The 24,737-nt window shown below is 38.5% G+C and overlaps 1 protein-coding gene across 2 annotated transcripts; it reads left to right on the forward strand.

Moving 5' to 3' along the window:
- Positions 1–7,577: 7,577 nt before the first annotated feature.
- shc3 (SHC adaptor protein 3) lies at positions 7,578–24,692 on the forward strand. Of its 2 annotated transcripts, XM_022762829.1 has the most exons (12): positions 7,578–10,011; positions 13,287–13,357; positions 15,851–15,914; positions 17,288–17,407; positions 18,182–18,235; positions 18,882–18,933; positions 19,025–19,154; positions 19,246–19,399; positions 20,068–20,161; positions 20,269–20,460; positions 21,948–22,273; positions 22,409–24,692. In XM_022762829.1, exons 1-12 carry the CDS (start codon positions 9,364–9,366, stop codon positions 22,535–22,537), a joined length of 2,034 nt encoding a protein of 677 aa, XP_022618550.1. In that variant the 5' UTR covers positions 7,578–9,363; the 3' UTR covers positions 22,538–24,692. The 2 variants fall into 2 exon arrangements, with proteins under 2 accessions (XP_022618550.1, XP_022618552.1); XM_022762831.1 differs by lacking the exon at positions 18,182–18,235.
- The last annotated feature ends 45 nt before the right edge of the window (positions 24,693–24,737 follow it).

Consider the following 24,737-nt stretch of genomic DNA (forward strand, 5'->3'; position numbering starts at 1 on the left):
ATGACATGGCTACAGTTTTTTTGAAAAACGCCCAAAAATTCCAAATCTCAGAAAATTAGAAATATTTGGAAAAAGGTTCAATACTATAGGCTCAAAAGTTGTCACACCAGCTCATCAGCTAATTAATCCAAAACAACCTGTGAAGGGGTTCCTGAGTCTTTAAATGTCTCTCAGTCTGGTTCAGTAAATTCACAATCCAATGAAGGAAGACTGCTGACACTGACAGTTGTCAGAAAACCATCGTTGACACCCTCCACAAGGAGGGAAAAGCCTCAAAAAGGTATATGCAAAAGAAGTGGATGTTCCAAAGATGCGTTCAATAAGCACATTAATAAAAGTTAGCTGGAAAGGGATAAAGTGTGGAAGAAAAGGTGCACAAGCGGCCAGGAATGACCGGGAGTCCTTGGAGAGGATTGGTTAGGAAAGAGGCCATTTCAAAAGTGTAGGGGAACCCTTTCACAAGGAGTGTGACTGAGGCTGGATAGTACATCAAGAGCCACCACAGCAACAGACGGACCCTGCAAATGGCTATAATGTCGTATTCTCTTATCAAGCCGCTTCCTAACAACAAAACAACGTAGAGCACTTACCTGGCTATAAGACCACAAAAAGACTGGTCTGTTGCTCAGTGGTCCAAAGTCCTCTTTCCGATTGAGAGCAATTTGGCATCTCATTTGGAAACCAAGGAGATCCCAGATTCTGGAGGAAGAATGGAGAATGCACCAAATGCCAAAGATGCTTGAAGTCCATGTGTGAAGTTTTCCTCAGTCTGTTGTTGGTTTGGGAGCCATTGTCCATCTGCTGGTGTGGTCCACTGGGCTTATATGAGTCGCAGAGTCAACGCACAGCTGTCTACTCAGGGAGATTTTTAGAACACTTCATGTTGTTCTCAGCAGAAACAGCTTTATGGAGATGCTGACTTCAATCTTCCAACAGGATATGGCACCATCCCACACTGCCCAAAGACCAAACTGGGTTAAATAACCGATCAGATAACGGTGTGCTTGATTGGCCAGCAAACTCGCCAGACCTGAACCCCATACGAGATTTATGGGCGCATTGGCCAAGAGAAATATGAGAAAGACATGAGACGAACAAATGCAGCACGACTGAAAGGCCGCTATCAAATCATGCCTGGTCTTCCATAACACCTAGCAGTGCCACAGGCTGATAGCATCCATGCCACGCCGCATTGAGGCAAATTCATGCAAAAGGGGCCCAAAGCCAAGATACTAAGTTACATATGCAAGATTAAACCTTTCAGAGGGCCAATATTTCTCTGTTTAAAATCCACTTTCTATTAATTGTATGTGATATTCTAATTTTTTGAGATTTTCAATTTGAGGTTTTCATAAGTTGTAAGCCATAATCATCAAAATTATATCAAATGAAGGCTTGAAATATCTTGAGTTGCATGTTATAAACCTATGTCATACATTAGTTTCACCTTGTAAATCTAATTGCTGGAATAAACGAACCTTTGCACGATATTCTAATTTTTTGAGTTTCACCTGTATATTGTGATGTAAATCAAGTCATTTTTCAGAAGGCACGATCTGACAGTGGTTTGAGAGTCTCCAGCCACACAATAACAATAAATTCAATACAAGTATATTCTCAATTATCACATTTTGGAGACGTAAAAAAGCATGATTGTTGAAAGTATTTTCTATTTGCATCATCTACAAATAGAAGTCCACTAGCAACTTGCTGATTTTGGCACTCTTCCCCCTGACTGTATGAAATCGATGTTGTCAACTTAAAGTAACGCATACTCAGAAATCAGAAACCGAAATGTCATGCAGCTTATTTATGTAGTAAATATGATACTTTAAATCTAGTGTTGAACCACAGGACCAGTGCTGCACTGAGCAACAGACAAGGTCCACATCTCCATACAAACTGTGCTCTTTGGCTGAGAAATACAGCTAATGCACAGCAGACAATACCTAGCAAAGATAATACTCAATGAATTCTAAAATCACAGAAGGAATCTTCCAGATGAGTGCCAGTACCATCCTGATGCTAATTTTCTTCGTCTCATTGTGCGGCGCCCAACCGTTGTGAGCTCATTACTGCCCACTGAGGCCGGAGAGTAGAAAACACACACTGGTATTTGACGGTTGATGTGAACCTTAATTTTAGAGGGTGTCTTTTCCCCAACGGCCACAAAGGGCAATAACGAGCTAATTCCACAGTTGAAAACAAACACACCTGACCCAAATGTGAGATTTGCGCTTAAGAACTGGGACTTTCAGACATATTTTTCCTTTTTACAAACGAAAAGACGTCAAGGACGAAGACTAACTGGTTGTTTTGGCAAATGTACGTTAGGTTTAACGTACAGAAGTTAAAGAGGCTGACAGTTGGCTAGCTTGTAGGTTTGCAGTAGGTTAACAGTATAAGTGATGTTCCTCACTTGTACTTATAACGGTCGTCATTGTACTCGGCCAAATAATATATGTGGTTGCGAGACATATTTGCAGTTAAAGTATAATTATTTAGAAAACTTTTAACGCCAAGAAGTGACTATACCAACATCGTCCACATTTAGCGTTAGCTTTTAGCGTCTAAATTGCACTGAAGCTTTGATTGGGTGATTTAGGTCATGTGACCAGGATGGCGACAGGTAATCTTTCCATGGCGCCCATTCACCATGAAAACACAGGTGAGTAACTTTGTAAATGTTTCAAATTGATTCTTATTTGTCCTGATAAGCTGAATATCTATTGTTTGGGGGTATGACTTTCAATAGATCTATCTTCACATTTCTCTGGTGTTTTCTCTCCCCCTTGCCTGTCTGTGCTACTTTGATATGCGAATTTCCCCCCAAGGATTGATTATCTTATCTTATCTTATCTTATCTTATCTTATCTCCCCTCCCCCAGGTTGCGCAGCTCTTGTATTGTATTGTACTGTACCAATAACTAATTAATAACTCTATATACTTATATACTCTATATACCAATATATACCTCTATACCAATTGCAATTACTAATTTGTTGAATGTTGTCAATAGCTGCTCTTTGATTAGTTTTTGAATTTTACAGATGGCTTGAATGGCAAATACAGTATAAGATTAGTGGGTCTGTGGGGCTACAGACACAGACACACTCATGCATATATGATCTTCTTGTGCTTCTGCTGCGTCTTCCACTTTTTTTAATGAACCATTCACAGAAAGCTCAAACGATGCCCTAGACATGATTATGAAAATTAGCTCTCAAGGCTGTAGATGTTATTGCCCACACAGGAAATTCTTACATCACTCTGCTCTCTTCAAGTAGGATATCAATATAATTTCCTTTTGCTATTCATTTTATTGTGCTTCATGGAGCGCTTAAGAAACAGGACACACAATTGTACAACCGCAGGCAATGATGTTGTTGAAATATGGTCATAAACAGGTTCATATTAGGTCATGGATGTAGGACAGGAAAATAACTCTCCAGATATTCCATTTAGTGTGAAGATAATGGTAACCAAACGTTGTGTAACCTTTTTTTATGTTTTCATCAAATGTAGAGGTGTCCTTAACAGGGCCGGTGGACAATTAAATATGGAAGCCATATATGTTTTTCCCCCAGTATTATTTAATCAAAACTGTGTTTTTTTTGGTTTGTTTTTTTGGATGGGACAACTCATCAAAACCAAATTATTTGAAATGTCTTACCCTTATTTTAATATTACTCTAGCCAGTTGTTCTCATCAGTATTCCTCTCAGAGTGATTTTCGTCAACGCCTTCATCATTTCACATAGACTATGCCAAATGATAAAAAACTTAGTCAAAATGTTGTTCTGCATCACAAGATAATGTGCCTTACAGTCCACAGGCATAATCCCTTTGCTGATGCTTTGTTGGAGTTTTTCCCAATAGAAAAACCAGCAACCCTTTCCACACTGTCACATTGTTTCGACATTGTTATGTCGGCAGCCAGTATCAGATGTCCTGGTAGCAGGATCTGTTCAAAATAAGTTCAATCAATTTTGTAATTCATTTAAGTGAAAAAAAAGTTTTTTGATAGATTTGTGGTATGTTTTGGATTTAGCTTCTGTATTTAGTCAGATGCTAGATAATGCTGGGCAAAAGGCAAAGAAGTGAGATCTTGAGTATGGGGAAAATTTGGTGAGACTCCAGAGAACCAATTTCAGATGGCCTCAAAGAAAATACAAAAGTTCTTTAAAAACATATTTGATATGAAATTGCTGTAATGACATAAATTGAAAAATTACATCAGCCTATTCTCATTCGTACCTTATGTCCATATTTTATTGTGAATGTTGAAAGTCTCTTCAGACATTACAAACTTCAATTATGAGCCTAATCTCTGTAGCTTTTCATTGTTGTTGGTGAATAATGCATTTAAAAAAAAATAAGAAGAAAAAATTGTCACATTTTACCAGTTGCCTGTGTCTGCCCTTCCTGTAACATTGGTTATTTTGCTTCTAGCTAGTCTTAAAATAACTCTTGCTTTTTTGAATGTTTTTGGTAACCTGGCAACAGTAGTCAAGTGGAGAAGTGTCTGCTGCTTTCCTTGCCAATGGATGCTCTTTTCCTCTGTCTCTCCTTTTTCATTTGCGCCTAATGTATATCTAAAAATGAGAAAGAACACTGATATAAAATCACATTTAACTGCGATGAAACATATTTTTACTTACTACAAGAAGTTATTCTTACATCTTTTAAATGCTATGAACTCCACGTGAGTGTCTGAATGACTTATGTGTGTGTTCTTAGTTAATTCACATCATTTATGAATTACTGGAAGATATATTCATGTTTATGTTATTTTGAGAGCATTTCCTGTTAATGACCTACTATATATGGGTTGTTAAGATGTTACATGTAGCTCATTAGTTATTTTGGAAAAGAGGAGTCCAGGATCCTTTTTCCAATTTGTCTCTTTAGATCTTTAATATGAGCAAACAGGTCAGATCACTTTTTTGTTATTTGTTGGACGCTGTGGGACCTGTCCACATTTGGACCCCATCACACCATTACATTAGGCTGTCTGCCCCCAGTGACCAGTTGTCATCATCCTCCATTTCAGTAGCAACAGATATTCCAGATATTCCCACCCTTTCTTTTCCGCTCAGCCCCCTTGTGTTTCTCTCCACGGTGGCAGGGAAACGGTGGGTGGGCCCTCAGTGGCTCAGGATCTCTGCCTTATTGGACACCTGCTTACAGAGCACCACAATGCGTGAGTAGAGCCTCTGTCCCCATGGCTACACTGAAGCTATGAAGACAGGCTATGCAGCCCAGTTCATCTCTGCTTGTGGGGTATTCTGCAGACTTTTCTCACTTATATATTAAATGATAGAGCAACAGCGGATATACAATATATGTATATATATATATTGTACATATATATATATATATATATATATATATATACACGCACACATACACACACACACACATATACATTTATATATACATATATATATATAGGATGTGTATTGCATAAAAGGTTGGTCCAATAAGTGATACCTTCGGCCTAGACCTTTTTTGGACTGCAGAAATCTTATGTTGTATTATTGTGTTGTGCTGTTTTCAATTATGATATTTGAGTAATTGCCTTTTTTTGCCTTACTGTTTCTGTTACAAATTGCAGAATGAAAACAATCAATTTTATAAGCAAGATTCCTGCGCAGGATATTAACACCCATTCATTTTCTTCCTGTTTCCTGTTTCAGAACATATACAGTTGTCACTTATTGTAGTAGCTTCTTAATTGTTGATCCTGGACCTACTTCTGATGAATATGATTCAGGGAGATGTGTGCAGTACATTTATTTTCAAGTGACTAGTTACATGACAAAGCCTGAAGTCCCTTACGTTAGGCAGACATGGTATTCTTGGACAGAAACCCAAGCAGGAGAATAGTTTCCTGTGTGTAAGACAATTGATTTTTCCCTAATCCCGAACCCCCCTTATATACCATTTCTATTTCCGTTTGTTTCCTCTGTTTTTCTGTTTAGCCTTCCAATCTTGCATGTTGCCTAAGCCGTTTCCAGAGACATCAGTGGCAGATTTACCAGTCATTTAAAACAATTGGTTCTTGATTTCACAGAGACATTGTTAGAAGAGGAAGAGGAGACAAATCCATTCCTTACACGTGTGCATACTCACCCTTTGCATTTTAGGTTACAAAGGATTTTTTAATTGCAGGACCACAGTAAGTTCACTTATTTATTTATTTATTCACTTTGCAGTAGTGATCCATTTTCAAAAATTGAAAGTAAAATGAAACTGGCAAAGGAAAGTTCAATTTGATCAAATTATTTCATATTGATATTGGCATCTCAGACCTTCCATACAGTACTGACTCAGCTTGTATTTTTGCTACAGCTAATCATTTTGTCATGCACTCTGTTTGGTTTAAGAATGCTGAAAACCAGTTTGTGGCATCAGTGGTGTTTATTAAAGTTAATACAGAGAATAACTGCTTGACAAGGCCCTGGAAGACAGTGATGGCAATTTTAGTACTCCTGCAATATCAAACAGCAGCAAATATGCATTTCACAAAGACTAGTCTCACCTTGTTGAAGTGATTTTTATTTGGTCTAATAGAAAGGTAATATAGAATACTGATGCTTGCCCAGAAGCACCTGCTGATAAATTAACCAGTACATTTGCTGATAAATATCTTTGCTAGTGGCAAGAAAGATGTGCTTTAATGATCACTGTCTCTCAGATATGTGTCTCAGGCGGTTATAGATTTGCAAAAGGCAACAATCACAACTTTTATATGAATGAAGCTTGTAAGAAAATCATCCAAAATCATGAAATACTGTAACACTAGTGGTAAAATCAAAACCATAATGCTAATTATGCATTTTCTAAACACAAATGTTCCAATTATGTGTGTAACCATATTTGTCAGAGCAAAATACACTTGTTGTTCTTTTGCATTGGTACTATCTGCCCTCATACACATAAACAGTAAATTACTAATTAAATGTGTAGGTGGTAACTGTTCACATGAATGTGGAAAAAAAAAAAGCTGACAATGGTGACAATCAAAATCATGGGGGTGGCATTTTTACTTCAGTTTTCTGTGCAGGATATATCTTTTTGTTTCTTATCCTGTTAGCTGAACACGGTCTTTTTAAATTATGCAAACATCTCGTATCTGATGATGTACGTAGCATTTTTACATGGCGGTTAAGAGAAAACAAAATGTACACCTGCATTTGAAATGGTCTCTTCCACTATTCTGCAAGCCTCCCCTGAATGAGTCATCCAGCTGGCTCCTCATTGGATAAGACCATGCCATCCCTAGGGATTGCCTTGCAGAGGCAGAAAGGCCTTTGCTTCCATTCACAGAAACATTGGTATGCCGGCCTGCTATTTCATTCACATAAAAGACTAAATATTGCATGCTTTTTTTGTCCTCTGCTCTTTTTCTCCTTTGTCTTTTTGCCTCCTCTTTTGATTTGCGAGGGCCTGCCTTTTCTTCCTTGCCTTTGTGTTTGCCTTTGTTTCTGAGGAGAGAAGGCAGACGCGCTGTCTTTTTTTTTTTTTTTTTTTTTTTTTTTTTTTTTTTTTTCTATATTTGCCAGGCAGGAAAGAGAGATGTTGGGAGGGACTGCAGTGCGAAATCTGCAGCAGAGTGAGAGCGGAAGCTGCTTATGAATGAGTGTCAGTCTTTCAGCTTTGCTATATGCTCCTGAGGACATTTTACATGAATGGTGTCTGGCTGTGTTCTTTCCGCTACCGGGGAGACAAAGATGCTTCATTGGTGCTGCTGGGCTTTTTCTTTTATCCTTTCGGCTGTTTCATTCACTCATCTGCCTGAGAAACATGTCGTTCATTCTGTGTCTTTTCCAGTTGTATCATTCATGTAGGTCGACCAGGACCAGTTACTGGGTATTTTAGACAAGCTGTGAATCTGTATCTAGCTTCCTTGTAGTGGAACTGAATTTTTTGTTCCTTTGTTGCAGAATGCTGATAGAGAATTAGTGTTACACATTAGACAGTCACAATCAAAACGTTTTTATGTAAAAAGCAAAGATAGCTTTATTCCTTTTTGCATTAATGGCTGATTTATAAATATTTTAGGCAGGAATAAGTGTACAGTCTAGTCACAGATTTTTGAAAGTACAAACCTGAGAACCAGGAGTGATGTCTACCTATATTCTGCAGCTATTATAGATTAACATGGACAGTATATTAATGATGTTACTAATTCCCAGTTATGCTAAAATTGTACAGTTTTGTTTCTTTCAATGATTTGATATGATTTGGAAAATTACATTTTTATGATACATTTAAATAGTGATTTTATTCTTGAATCAGAGAAGTCTGCATTTTTTTGTTAGAGAAGATTTGGCTGGCACTGTGATTGTAGCTGTCATCTAAGTGGATGCTGATGATACTTATTTCACTTAATTTATTATCAATTCTGCGATTAATTAATTGTATCTGTCATCCTTCCATCACAACTTCTAACAGTTCATCCATCCCGACATTAATTGTTTAAAAGATCAATTCATGCAAACTATTATGAGTAATTATTTTACTAAGTTAAATAATCAAGCTACCTCTCATTCTTCATTTCCTTTTCTCAGAAAAACAAATAAGAGGGAAAGAATTACAGCAAATTAATATCAGACTAGGGAATTTAAAAATTGATTGGTTCCAGTGTGCTGTAAGTGGGAGGTTTTTTTTCTCTCCCTCCAACAGGAAGTGATTTGCAGTGTTCAGCAAGCCTTTTGTTGAGAAGGTTTTCTCAGATCAGTGAGTCATGCTTCAGCTCTGAGCCGGCAGGCAGGCAGGCAGGCAGGCAGGCAGGCAGGCAGGCAGGCAGGCAGGCAGGCAGCAGTCAGTAGAGAGTATTTGCTCTTCCCTCGCTGTATCTGTGATCATCGACAACATAGACCTTTCTCTGCTCTCTTACTTTTTGGAATTTTGAGACTAGAAATCAGCAGCAGTGGCAGCATCACCACTGGAAACCAAACAAGCTGCACCACAACACTGGCAGCCTTTTGGAGACCTTTTTTCTCTCCATCCCTTCTTCCTCTGCTTCAGTGTTGTGTTTTCATGGATTGTGTCTTTATGTTTCTCTCTTACGGACTGGATTGCAGCTCTGGATTTTACTGAGAGCAGATTGGACTTTGGCGACAGCAGCAGCAGCAGCAGCAGCCCAACACAACCACCACTGTAACCTCAGTAGAGAAAATTACAGTCAGGTGGCCTGTGATTGCTAAAAGGCGTTTGCTGCCTGTACTGCTGCTGCTATGTTACAGGAGAGGGTAATCAGCACGGCTCAGCCACGTCTGCCAGCACACTTGTGAAAGAGGCAGGCTGTGCGTGTCGGTTGGTGGAGAGAGGGGAGAGAGCAAGAGAGAGAAGGGTATGCTTCACCGTACCAAATACAACCGCTTCAGGAATGAGTCAGTAACGTCCGTCGATGAGCTTCTCCACGGCCTGTCCATGAACCCCAAGGTCTCGGCCACCCCCCAGTCTGCAGCCGAGACATCTTACACACCCCCGACTGAGGTCCAGCCCTCCTCGACCACCACTGCTTCCAGCACCCCCACCAGCCACGGCTCTGACCACCTGGAAGATGGAGGCACCACCCTCTGTACCCTTATCAACAAGGTGTCCAGCCTGAAATTCAGCAACTCAGGCAGCTTGCTGGGCATCAAGGGTCTGCCCTCAGCTGTCAAGGACCTGGCTGTGTCTAAGCTGCAGGGGGGTGGGGGATCGGGCTCAGGCAGCTCTAGTGGCCCGAGCCCCAGCGCGGCGACAGCAGCAGCAGCGGCGGCGGCAGCAGCCTCTGGTGTGGGCGGCTCTCTGTGCAGCTCGGCCTCCCATTCAACCCCCTGCTCACAGCTGGAGCCAGCTGTGAGCATGAGCAAGAAGAGCAGGCTGGATGAACTCCAGCCCAGTGGAGAGGACTGGAATGGAGGTGGAGGTGGTGGACTGCTGAGCAAACCCTCCAGAGGATGGCTACATTCGAGTGAGAAGATCTCTGGTCCAGGAGTGACATACATTGTGAAGGTTAGTTGTCTCTAATCCTCCCCCTTTCTAATTTTTGTTTTTTCTCCTCTCCCTCTTTTCTATTCTTTACCCATTCTCTCTTTTGTTTCAGTGACTCAAGCTTAGGTTCCTGCAAGTTTAGTAGAAAGAAGAGATAATGTAGTTTTCCTTGCACATCACAACATGCCCTTGAGTGGGTGTATGTAGGTTGGCTACAGCAGAAGGCTGAGCAAAGGGAGAACGACTAGAAAACAGACATTGAATAATTCAGAAAATACAGAAGGTCAGCATTGGAGAAAAGTAAAGGAAAACAGGTGATGGCAAAATAAAAACAGCAATTATCAGTGTCAATTAGAGCATGCTGTAAACATTTTCGTGTATACAGTATTTCTGTGTATGTGGAGCCACAGCGTTATGCTTTTGTAACCATGGTGATGTGTTATTTCTGTACATTGTGCATCTGTATGAGCTCTATGGCTGTTTTCGCTCAGCGATAGAGAGAAATGATGGAAGAGGAAAGAAGACACACGGTGCATGTTTGTCTCATCACATCCGTAACTTAACGTTAACGCTGTTCAGCCATCAAACATCATTTAAAGGATCACAAGTACGCACAACTACGAGAGCTGTGAATGTCATCATGCCGGCAATGAGTCACTAGCATGAGGAGTGATGATGCTGAGCCCTGGCTCTTCAAGGTGTGAAGTGAATGAAGAAAACGGAGCAAACCATATTCACTGAAGCCACAGCGTAGCAGTAAATTGAACATTTGCCTGAAGGTATAATCTTTTTTGTCTTCCTTTTATTCATGCAGCACATTAAACAAAAAGCAAAATTTAGCTTCGGGGGCTGAGTGAGCATGCTAAACCGCGATGCCAGGTGCAATGTGTTATATTCCAAATCAAGTTACACAGTATGATTGCCATCATATGACACCTTCTACAACTTGCCCGAACAAAGCCTACAGTATCTGTGACCAGTGTGACATTCCATTAACCGCATTAAGGCCGAGAGCGCTTATTTGTCCAGTCAATGCCGCTGAAAGCATCCACACTGTGAGAGGGGAAATGGGTCCAGTCTGCGCTCCCCCACCCTCTGCTTTTCCTGTGGTTTGAGTCCTGTGTGTATTGAGATCAACGTGGTGTTCTGCTCACAGCACTTTTAATTAGCGTCATGTGGTCACTCCTCGCACATCATGCGCCATTACTCTAACGGGACATTGATTGACAGCGACACTGTTTACACTCACACTTTTAGCCCATGGTAGCTTTGTGTTTATGATATGTGTTTAAGATTTTGAAGTACCTCTGTAGTAACAATTCTCCTAATGTGATTTTGTAACGTAATTACCTTGTTTTTGATCCCAGCATATTTGATAGGAAGAAGTTTTTTTTTCATTGAGGTCAGTGGTAACTTTGTCTGATTTTTTTTTTTGTTGTTGTTGCTGTAAACAGTCGCCATCTGCAGCTGAAAATGATGCCAAAACCAAAAAACGCTGAAACAAGGGCAACTGAACTTGATTGTAGATACTCGAAGACGTTTCACCTCTCTTCCAAGTTCAGAAGATTTTTGGATGAGAGGTGAAACGTCTTCAAGTATCTACAATCAAGTCCAATCACCCTTGATTCAACTTTTCTTGGATAACCATGACGATGATGATTGAGAACATTCACATACATCTTGCTGAGTATAGTAATAACCTTACTTTTTGCATTGGTCAGTATATTGTATTTATTGTCCGTCCCTGTTCATCTGTATTAGGTGCAGATTTTCTGTATGATCCAACATTTATAAATACTCATTTCATCAATAAAGTGTTTTACCATCTTGATCATATCATTACATGTCCTGTCTAGACTGTACATACATGAAATAGTAACTAGTTTTGTTTTATGTTTAAGTGGCATGCAACTTAATGATATGAAAGCCATTTTTTTTATTTTGGCAATAAACTAAATGTTTAGATTTATGGGCAAAAGATGTAAAAAGTGTAGCCAGAATGATATATGACTTCATGTTTTAGAATGTGTTTGCCTGTTACGAAGCCAGTACTGTTTATATATAGTGTGTCTGTATATATGTGTGTCTTAGTTTCGTTTGTTTTGTTGTTTACCAGGATCATTTAGAGGCTCTTCAGTGCTGTCCTCTCATTGATATTCATAATTAATCAAAAGTTCAGTTTTGCTGTGTGAATCATGTGCTCGTTTGTTGTACAGCATCAGAGAAGAAAAGTCTCCATGTTGTGCTCAGAATAGGTCTCTACCAATTTTATAACCGTTTGATATATTTTCGGCCCTGCTGAATTGTGCACTTTAAACTTACTGGTTTAAAAATAGAGAACGTTAAAAAATTGCAAACGTCATGTTGACAAAACGGTATTTGTTTGCTGGTCCTTGCAAAACGCTCGCTGGAGAGAAGTTATGAGTTTGATAACTTTATTTTTTTTCTGAAGAGGAGTGGAAATGGAAACGTTAGCATGTCTGTTTTGTTTACAACAAGATTATGAATGTGATTCTGATAATGATAGGAACTCATCAGCACAAAATGTTCCCAGTCTGTGCAGTATTAATTAGGTGAGGTGTTGTAATGTGAGTAGGTGGCTGGTATTGAAGATGGTTTTATGGGATAGGAGGACTGCAGTCACCTCATGTGGCATAGTAACACACTAATGCAGTTTTCAGATAATTTACGGTGAAAGAGCATTGACTAATTTTTTTTTTCTTTTCAACTTTATATCAACTTTGTGCCAGACTTTGCCTTTGTGAACTGCTGGATGTTTCTATTTTTAACTAGAAGTGAAAACGATACCAGCAAGTTTATGAAACCACATTTGCTGATGTAATACAGGTTGAAGTCTCCTCTCAACTCTTATTTATACAATGCAGCTGGGAATGAAAGGATGATAACCAACAATCACCAATTAAATCTTCCACATTCCTTACATATTAATTTATAATATCAGTGTGAAATAATTGTACTCAGTGTGCAGACTCAATATTAAACTCAGTGACCCCCCCCCCCCCCCCCAATCATTCATGTTTTCAACTTTAAACAACTGTGTCATGCTGATGTTAATCAATGAGTCCAGCCATTCGTGGTCTTCATCTATTGTGGTGATTTGGTACATGTTGAAGGACTGCAGTTATTTTGATTTAGTGAGTTTCGGTTGGAAACTCAAAACAAATCAGGCATGTTTTTCTGTACATTATGATGTGCTAGTCATGAAAACATTAATGTTACTTTTCACATTTTATTGAATATTTATTTCACACAGGCTTTTCATTCTTACTTTCCAGTATCTGGGCTGTATAGAAGTCCTTCGGTCGATGAGATCCCTGGATTTCACCACAAGGTCACAAATAACAAGGTATGTTCACACTTAATCTAGTTTTCCAACTGTTCAGTGTTTACTAAGGACAGGTGACAAACCAACATGAAGTGTTTTAGTTGTTGAGTTGGTTCACCAAAACATGCAACAAGAACAGCTTCATTGTGCTTTGGCATTGATTCTATGAATGAGTCTCTGAACTGTACTGGAGGGATGAACGCCATGTCAGTCAACAATCTCCCATAAGTTATCAATTGTGTTGTGATCTTGCCATATCATATATTTCACATCATTTTCATACTCATCAAACCATTCAGTGACCCCTTGTGCCCACTGGCTGGGGGCATTGTCATCCTATTTCTCCACTCATTCGCCAGTTGTCACCCACCTGTAGATTTCCTTTAAGACAAACCCACAAACAGAACACACCTCTAAGACTAGTAATATTTGAATATATAACGAATATATGATATTATAATATATAATATTTGAAGTGTTTTATTCATAATTAAAACTCAACCTCATGATTATATGATTCTTTACTGTTCTTACATGATTTGTGATGTTGATGTTGGACTTTTGTTTGGCAGGTTCTAAATCTGTGGCATCACATGAACTTCAAGGAAAACAAACGTATTTGCTGCTTAAGGAATAGGACACCTTAAATTAAATCCTGTCATTCTCTACTGACACAAAACAGTTTATATAACACTTACATGTTTGGGAACACATAGGTTAACAAATGTAGAGTATGCCATTTCAAATTATATTGAAATTGAATGTATCATGTTTAAAAGCTTAATGTAAATGTATCATGCTTAATAAAACAAACATTTCAAAAGTAGAAAAAAAGGATAACTCATGAGTCTTGATCTTGCATGTGTAGATCTAAAGATTTTAAAGAATTCAATTATTGAACTTAACTATTGAACTTTAAATAAAATTGTACTAATTTAAACTGAATCCACGAAGGTATCATTATACATGATAAGATATTTCAAGAAATTTGCCATTTCGTGAATTAACTTGGGGAATAGCTGATTTATACCATTAGCTACCACGCTAGATGGCTAACCAACTTGCTAAATAGCACAGATCATGCTAATGTCTGTCAGAAAGAATGTCATCATTATAAATACTGTAATATGCATATACATAGAGACAGCAGAAAATAAGTCCAAATTTGTATCTCTTGTATCTCATCTTTCTTTTCAAGTTAAAACCTGTCTACTGCAGCAGACACATGATGATGGCAACTCAGAGACTGACAATCACCCAATAGCTTGTTCTGAGAAAAAAAAGTTGAAGCAAATTGTGGAAAAGAAGAGCAATGAGTGTCAGCAGAAATTACTGGATTTTTTTTTTTTTTAGGATTTTGTTGTATTGCTTTGAATAACACCTCATATATTGTATTTTCACTTCAAATCTGTCTGAAAATCTCTAAAGTGACCAAATGTTTTACTACAAAAATTTTAAAAAAATGCTGTTGAATTGTTGACGGTGCCTGCGTATATTATATCACGACACCGTCCACTAATTAATACATGGTTTTTGTGTATTTAACACTTAGTTTCTGTCATGCCTCAGCAGGAATTGGGTTCTCTGTTTTAATAAGGTTATATCTGCCACCCAGTTCTTAGATAACCCCTTTTTAAAATGTGATGGGATTTTGATGTAATATGTACTATATCTGAGTATATTCAGGCTGCCTGTTATCACAATTTGTCTGCATGGAATTTTCTGTGGCTCCATGTGTATCTTTAAAATCATTGACCAATGTGCAGTGAGGCAAAGGCCAATAGTGAATCGGTTTGTGTCATGTCTACTTTTCTGCTTGACTTCCTGAAATCAGTCCAGTGTTAACGTTAGCTAGCAAGGCCACACAGTGGTAAGCCTTCTCTCTCGCTCTCTCTCTCCCTCTCACTGTGTGTATGTGTGTTTCTGCTTCTCTCTAATAAAGAGAGAGATAGTGAAAAAGAGATGGAGACAAACAGAGACAGAGAAATCTATATCTCATGCCGTTGCTATTATTAGATTTCTCCTTTTCTAAAAGAACTTCTGCTGTGAAAGATCTTTCCACCTAGAAAGGATACAGAAATTATCATTTCTGTTTCTGTCATGAAATCAGCATTCACTTTATCTCAGAGGCAAATTTGACTTTTTACATATAAAACACTCTACACTGCACATTCTGAATCTTGACTCAGGCCTTTTGGTCGAGGTGTATTGTAACAACAGGTAGAGTTCAGGCTTACTGTAAATATTTTTTGTTTGTTTTTTTTGTCTTTCCCCTATTTTAATTACAAATCGTATTTCATCCTATATTTGTAATACTATATTTATTTCAGATAGATAGATAGATAAATACTATTGATTATAAAGGAAGGAAATAACAAGTAAAGCCATGAGTCCTCATAACTGAATTGTGGGTCTCAAAAATCTTAATCTCTAATTTAATGGCAAAATAACCGTGAATCTGTGGCTGTCTGTGGTCACCATCTTGGCTTCACCGTCCTCTCTTCCTCCCTCTAGGGAAGCCATCAGCCTGGTGTGTGAGGCTGTTCCAGGGACCAAAGGAGCTCTGCGGAAGAGAAAGGTACATGGATGGACAGAGAAGGATGGAGGGAGGGAGGGATAGAGGAATGCAAGTGCTTGCCACTCTGAGAGAGCTGAGAAAATAAATGTTGGTGAAATGTACAGTAGATAGAAAAAGAGAAAACGGCATTAGATATTCATTTATCCTTCCGCGTTCTATATATAGCATTGCCTCAGTAAGTTTTTTTTTTTTTTCTCTCATCCATCCTTCATGTTAAAAGAGAGGGAAAACAGAGACAGATAGAGAGAGGGAGAAATGATGAGAGAGATTGTACTTAGACAAGAGAGAGAGTGAGGAGGAAGGAGAGAGATGAAGAGGTATGGGACTGTATGTGCGTGGGTGTAGTTCCAGCCCACGATGCATTGCACACCGCGCACAGTGCTTAGTGACTCATGTAGTGCACAATATCTGTGATCAGGAGGCTGAGCTAGTGTGTGTGTGTGTGTGTGTGTGTGTGCATGCATGTTTGCGTGAGCGTCTGTCTTCTGTGTGCATGTGCATGTACATGGTGTGTGTCCACAGCGTGTGAGGAGACTGTGTCTTAATGTGGGGTGTGAAATGAAGCATTACTCTGCTCTCTAGAGCTCGTTCAAATGTCAGTGAAGAGTATATAATGCAAAATCAGTGCTGACTAGTTTCTCTCTCAGAATAGATATGAGATATATGATAATGTTATTTTGGCAAAACACACACTGGTGACATCAGCTTGATGCTGAGATTTCTGAATGGGTTTGACTAATTTTATTTGGCCTCTTCTCGTTATTTAAATCATTATTCACAACAGTATTTTAAGTAACTTAACAATCTCATTATACATTATTAGATGAAATTTGCATGGCTCAGTCTGTAATCAATACAAACGGAACAATAATTTTTCCTTTGTATTCATTCATTAGTGGTGAAATGATTAAATGAATAATACTTCTTAAAGGCATAGTTTGACACTTTGGGAAGCAGGCTTATTCTTTGACAGTCAGATGAGAAGATCCATACCACTTCCATACACAGGAGACTACAGCCAGTAGTTGGTTAGCTTAGCTTAGCATAAAGACTGGAAACAAGGGGAAACAGTTAGCCTGGCTCTGTCCAAAGGTAATAAATCACACCTGCCAGCCCACCACACCTTAGGCGTTTTTACACTTTGCTAAGTTAATTGGCTTCTGGCAGGAACTTCATATCATACCATCATATCATTCATTTAGATTTAGAGACGTGAGATTGTTATTGATCTTTTCATTTAGCTCTCAGCGAGACGGTGAATAATTTCCAAAAATGTCTAATTATTATAAGATGAACTGTATCTTTGGTAAAAAGAGACTTTGCTTCAATTTGTTTTATTCATGTCTGTCTCTGTCGTCCTCTGATCCTCTCAGCCACCGTCCAAAGCGCTGTCTAGTATCCTGGGAAAGAGCAACCTGCAGTTCGCTGGCATGTCCATCAACCTAAATATCTCCACCAGTAGCCTCAACCTGATGACCCCTGACTGCAAACAGGTCAGCTGACGACCTTTGAGAACACATGCATGTGATGAATATTAATGATACTACTGTGATAGTACATTTAAGAAAATGGCAGCATTGTGTTCCAGAGTCTATCACAAACTTCTCAGCAACCACATTTACTGTGTATGTTAACTACTGCTGTGCACAAGCACTACTGGGTCAGGAAAAGGGGACATACCTAAAAAAGATTCACTGAAGAAGTGACAAGAAGACTTTTGTTTCCAAATTTAGGTTGTCACTATAGAGAAAATGTTATTTTTAGCTGTTGAAAAGGTGATTTTTTTTTTCTGGAATGAAGAATGTCTTTTTAAGGAGGTTTATGTAATAAAGGAGCAGTTAAAAGAGGAAGACAGGCAAGAGCACATGACCTCTACTGCTGTTACTAGAATTACCAGAGGAGGTTGGCATTGCACATTACTGTTTTTAGACAGTTTATTTGTATGATAAAATAGTGGATGGTTACTCAGTGGTAGTGTCGAGCATTGCCCTCTACTTTCATTCTTGATACGAACAGCAGATGGTGCCAAAGTAACAAAACAATCCAAATCCTGCACAGAGTAACTCACACGAGACAGAGTAGTATTTCTGGTATCATCTCAGTTTATCGAAATGTGGGATCTAAATGTTTATCTAAATGTGGGACATTTGACAAGTTAAAACTTTCTTTTGATAAACTAACTAGCTAATCAACTTATGATTGCGTGTGTGTAGAATCACAGAAATGTTGGTTAATTCATATGCACTGTATGATTTTGCTCATGACAGATCATAGCCAACCATCACATGCAGTCCATCTCCTTTGCATCAGGTGGAGACCCTGTAAGTAACTCAGTGGCCTGCATCAAATTCACTGATTTACTGATACAATTGAAATAACATTTTTGCCCATGGCAGATACTATTACGTATCATTAGTCATATTGATATATTATCTGTATTAATTGGGATTTTTTTAGAACACCAGTCAGTACATGTATTTAAAATGCAGAGGAATTGCTAGGCATCCAACAATTAAGTTCAACTGTTTTTTCAGCAATGTTCAGTGGGAGGCCAACATAGTTCTACAGGGAAGGTGATGATGCAGCCCTATGTGTTTTTTTTTTTTGTTTTTTTTTTAGTAGTAATTAGAAACCAAGTATCTAGTATTTTATTTGTGAGTATTTTTTGTTTCTTTTAAACATGAGACAGATTTATAAAATTGTCCTGTTCCCGTCAGCTAGTGAGTGCTAGCAAAGTTACAACAGCTTATGTTACAGTGAAATTAACTAATACGCACATGTATGCTTTGTGTTGCACTATGAGACTTAATATGCAATTGATGCTCAATGAAACTCAATAAACAGTGGCCTGTTCCATTTACAGTTGAGTGAAAATACTGTTGTTAATGTTGCCTTAAAAATATAACAGCACACCATGTCTATTGGACTAGCTGTAAAAAATGTGTCTTTTTGTCTTGTGTTTTTCAGGACACGACAGATTATGTTGCCTATGTAGCAAAGGACCCTGTTAACAGAAGAGGTAGGTGTTCATTCCGTTAACACTGTAGAGTGTCTTATGTCTCACATAAAACATGTTGCTCATTAAAATGCGTTTTTCTGACTCTGGTCAGCATGTCACATCCTGGAATGCTCTGATGGTCTGGCCCAGGACGTCATCAGTACCATCGGCCAGGCTTTTGACCTTCGCTTCCAGCAGTACCTGCAATGTCCATCAAGCAAGCTGTCCTCCACACATGACAGGTGAGGTGGTCAGGACACATTCATAAAACACACAAAAGATAACACATTGACTTGTTTTGAGTTTCATAATCAAACCATGTTTTTGCGCCAGGGTATTAAACATGGAGGAGTTACCATGGACAGAGGAAGAGGAGGAGTCAGCAGAACATCCTTACTATAACAACATCCCTGGCAAAATGCCACCCCCTGGAGGCTTCATCGACACTCGGCTGACCAATCAGAATGCAGGACCTGATGGGTGCCAGGTACAACTGAACAGAGTTACTTTTGTTTACGCATGGACTTGAGGTGCTTTGGCACCTGCAGTGTTTGTGGCTTGGTCCAGATCAAGAGAAAAATGTTTACACTGTTGCATTTCAGTTCTGTCCAGTTTGTGTTTACACTGGCTTTATTTTTCTGCTACGAACCAAGAGTTGTGAACTCAAAATTATACAGACTGACTGACTGTCAGAGCTACATGGATCCCCTAGGGGCAATTACATTCTGGTGCTTGACAAGTCATGCAACACTTAACTGCTTCTTTTATGTATATTTGTTGTATATATGTTCTCTGGTCACCAAAGAATTAACTGATTATGAGCATTATTGGTATGATTAGACTGAAAATTGACTGCACAAATGAACCACACAACAGTCCACTTACAGAGATCCTTCGTTTCAGGCCTCAGTCTGGTTGTTTAGTCCACAACAGAGTTTGATCGACAGCTTTCACACCAGCCCAAATGAAGTAAATAGACAAATGCACCAGAGTTCATTTTAATGAAACAAAACCAGTTAGGAGTGACAGGAGCCTTAATCTAAATTTTTGCACATTACATGATTAAAATTAGGGCCTTTTTTATGTCCACTCATGATATCTATTTCTTAATTCAGAAATATCTTTAATATCCACTGTGTGTCTGTTTGTTATCAGATGGGCCCAGGTTCAGTAGATCAGACATATTACCAAGGGCGGCACTGTGGAGAAAACTGGGGAGATGAAAGAAAGCCCATATTTATACAACAGGGTAAGAAAATCCATCCTTCCCACTACTTAAGTATATAGGTCATGTTTAATTTTGAGGAATTGCATCAGTTCATCACTGAGACTGTGATTGTTTCTCCAAATGTCTAGGTTCATTTGATATAAGCAGTCTGCCTGAGAGTAAAGGTCAGGCGCCAAAAACAGCAGAGATGCCCACGTATGTGAACACCCAGCAGATTGATGCCCAGGTGCTCGCAGCACTTCAGGCAGAAGCAGAGAATGTGACAAAAGGCATGGCAGCTGCAGCCAAAGAGAGCCCGCAGAAGGACCTGTTTGACATGAGTGAGTCTCTGTTGGCATGTATTAAAGTTTCTTTCTATTTTTCAGATGCTTTGAATAGTGGATTTAGATTTGCAATCACTGATATAAACTAATTTCAGTTTTCACATAGTTGAATGAATGAATTTGAGGCAAAGCGAATTTAAAACTCACCTGCTGAAGCATTACAAAGTAACCGAACAGTATCTGTGCCCTGATGTCAGAATAACATTGTAAGACAACTTTCTAATCACAGTTCTTAATTATAGCTGTTTCCTACCTTTTGTTTCCCATTGTCTTTGGTGTGGCATTATAATGACATCATGTCAGTATGAAGACAATAGAAGGACGTTGTTAATGTCAGTGTACAGCTTTATTCTTTCCTTCTTTCAACTTCCACCTTAACTTTGCTATTATTATACGTGAAAGATTAGTTACATAAAGATGTGTGTACTATGTATGAACAATCCATGACACAGATTACATGTGAGCAGTCAGCTATACTGTTCACAAGTGAGCTGTTATTATATGAAATTTAAGTTGTTATTTAAGGTGTTATTGTCCACCTGCTGTGGCTCTTTAACTGTTAACTTTGTTCCTGTACTAACAAACACCAGCACTTGTGCCACAAAAGAAAAACACGATTAAATCTAATTTGATACAGATACTTGCATAAATCGATTCAGAAACATTTTGTTAATTTGTTCTGAAAGTTATTCAATTAGAGGTTATATACAGTAATTGACCTATAATAGTCAGAGTGAGAGCTCATCAGAAAAAAGAGCCCTGACCTTGAGTCAATTGTCTGAGTAATATTTACTGTTTAAAAGCATCAGAGTAGATTTCATTAGTGGGTATTATTGTATCGTCAGTATAACAGAAAAATACTATGTACAAATTTTTTTTTTTTTTATTACTTAGTGGTGTGCAACACTGTCATCGGCATATCATTGCATCAGTTTACAAATTGTATGATTTATGATGTAAATATACAGGTGTATTTCCATACAGATTTATATACAAATGCATGGAGTAAAAATTTGAGAATACAATTTTAAAAATGACACGGATGACAGATCCGTTGTTCTCCAACTGGTAGTAAGTCTTTGAGTATAGTAATGTCATATTTTTGTGTAACTTTGAGGATATCAAGGTGTTTTGATGACATCAAATCGATATGTTCATCTGGATATGCTACTGCTAAATGCCCATAATCAAAGATAGACAAAAAAGCACAGAAATTCAATTGTCAGAAATTCCACAGGGGCCCTGTACACTACTTATTCAATTCCAATCTTTTACCATTATGAAGAAACTACAACACTTTACTCAAGCTAAAGCAATGATGACTTTGCACTTCTGGGAGACATGTTTAGGTTTTCATACCAACAATGAATTTATGGATTACCATACTTTATAAATCTTGACAGCTGTAGGATGTTAAGTTAAAAACTGTGCTAGAGAAATCCTTCCTCTCTTAATTATTTTGGCACTGCCCTCACCTATACCAGAGCCCTTCGAGGATGCTATTCAGTCTCAGTCCCATCCGCCGTCCCAGAGCCAAGCCCAGTCCCAGATGTCCAGTCTTCACAAGGCAGCATCCGTGGACAGCTCAAGCCCTCTTCTTGTGCGCTCACTGGCCTTCCGGGCACAGGAGGAGCTGGAGGGCCAGACATGGTACCATGGCAAAATGAGCCGCCGTGATGCTGAAAAGTTACTGAAAGAAGACGGGGACTTCCTAGTCCGCAAGAGCACTACCAACCCAGGGTCCTACGTACTAACGGGCATGCACAATGGACTTGCCAAACACCTACTGCTGGTGGACCCCGAGGGCACGGTAAGACAGGGTTTAAGGACATGTTAAGTGTGTTTGAAACGAGATACTGTAGATAGAGAGGAATGAATAAAATGAAGGATTTTTTTATTGTGCAAGAAAAAGACAAATTTATAACATTTCTTTTTCTTCTCAAAGGTACGGACAAAAGATCACGTGTTTGACAGCATTAGCCACCTTATTGGCCATCACCGTGACAACAATCTGCCGATTGTGTCAGCCGGGAGTGAACTGTGTCTCCTACAGCCCGTTGGAAGGAAACAGTGATGCTTGTAATGCCTGATGGGAAATCGGAAGCTCTGAACAGTCTCTCCTACCATCCTGAAACTTGAAGACGAAACACGAAGAGAAGATGCTTAAAGGCTCTGTGCGCTGACAGTGTTTTATGGAAAATTGGCCCACAGTTACTTTTCTGGAGGCACTGGAAGACACAAGATTTGTTTAAGATAAAAAAAAAAGAATATTTATAGAACTGTTATTATTTTGTTGTGATGACTGAAATGCTATATTTTTGAGAAGACATAGGTGCATTTGGACATACTATCTTGATTTGGTGTTTTAAAAGACTAAAAAAAAAAGACAGATGTTCTTGTAGTTTAGATGAAGTGCAAATCAAACCTCAAAGAGGTGTTAACAAGAGTATTTTAGAATAAAAACCTGAAATTTTAGTTTTGTCTGTCAAGCACAACCACATTTCTACAGGAACTGTTGGCTAAGAGGTCGGAAACAAAAACAGTTTGGACGACAAATGCTGTTTATAATGAATTACTTTAGGAAAAAATGTCCTTTAATCTCACCAATAGCGTGACAGCTCACTCAATTAGTCACTATATGAAATCTGCTTTTATTGGGGATTAGAACTGAATGTGTTTTGCTTTGCAGTAGTCACAAAGTGTTGGGGTGCAAACAGACATCCTTCATAGTGCTGTCAATGGCTTTAAAGATAACCTTTTTTTATAAAGTATTTTCTTGTGTCACAGTCGCATGACTTAAAATCAACTGTTCTTGTGGACATTGTTCGTAGACCTTGATACCCCTTTATTTGAAAGAGGTGCTTGTGTATGCTGACACTGTAAAATATTTATGCTTTTCAACCAGGGATTGTTTCTGAATTGGTTCTCTCTGGATTCTTTTAGGTGTGTAGTCAATGATTAGTTTTGGGGCTTGAGTCATGCAATGGATATTCTCACATTCTTAATTAACATTTTCGGCTTTTTGTGAACTTTTAAAAGATATTATCATTATTATTATTATTATTATTTTTTGAATGATCACAAATGAATAGCACAATCAGAAAGTTAGATCAGTTAGATCATCTGTGTCAGTTGTACCAAGATGAATTACCAATGTGTTGAGATGTAATTTACACTTTATACTTACAAGGCTTGATTAGACCAGTGTTGAGTACACACATTGTGCACCCAATACAGAATGTTCAATATTAGATCACCTTCACTTGTTGATGTTAAACAAAGAGATTTTATCTCTCAATGTGGCGATGTCTTATGGCAAGATTGCTTTATTGCCACTAGATGTCATCACAGAAATACTTGTTTACCCCAGTCAGTCACACTCACTTCACTTCCCTTATTTTATCACTTACTAGTAGTGAAGGATGCTATCTGACTGTGTGTTGCTTAAAGTACTACAGTACATGGGAAAATCCAACTCTTAAGAGTTTTCACCCATTATTGCTTGACAGTTAATAGTTCATTTGCATTTTGCAGTCCACTGTACACAATCGTTCCTCAGAACAGTTTGTGGTATTTAGGTTATACAGACTGTTTTTGTAGAGTGGGGAATCAAATTTTGAAAAGGCTTATAGAAATAGTACACAGCAGTTCTGGCAACAGACTTTTTAAATGCTCTCATCCTTACTATTGTCAGTACTCTGATGGATACCAAATGAATGGGGCATTGTATTTGATATGCACTGGACCACTTCAGTTGAACCAAAATCAGCATGTGTTCAATGAGTTTGACAAGACAGATGCAATGTAATATAATGTGCCTGTATTTTGCTGCAAGAGGGAGTGTACAGTACATGCATCTCACAACAACACATATTTAGCAAAGAGCAGTATTGGGATTGTTATGGAAAAAAAAAATCCACCGGATCCATTTTGGGTTAAAGCCGATTAAGACTTTCCTTGATTCCTTGTGTCCCATGACCCAGTTTGCTTCTCAGGATTCTTTTGAGGAGAGTGCATGAGAGAAAGAGCCAAATATATTGGTATTTTTGAGGGAAAGGTGAGAAGAAAGGACACAAAGAATCACTGAGTTTTATGTGTTGTTTGTTTTGGGTTTTTCTGACAATTATCCGACATCAACTTTTAATTTGTTCGATTCTTTGTGACATAATTTCATCAAATCTAATATCTTGGGAGATGGAATAATACGCAAAATTAAAAAAAAAAAAAAAGCACTACGCTAATGTCAAGAATTATTTTGAGATCAGTGTTTGTTT

This window comes from Seriola dumerili, unplaced genomic scaffold (assembly GCF_002260705.1).
Source record: "Seriola dumerili isolate Sdu_G_001 unplaced genomic scaffold, Sdu_1.0 BDQW01000450.1, whole genome shotgun sequence".
NCBI lineage: Eukaryota > Metazoa > Chordata > Actinopteri > Carangiformes > Carangidae > Seriola > Seriola dumerili.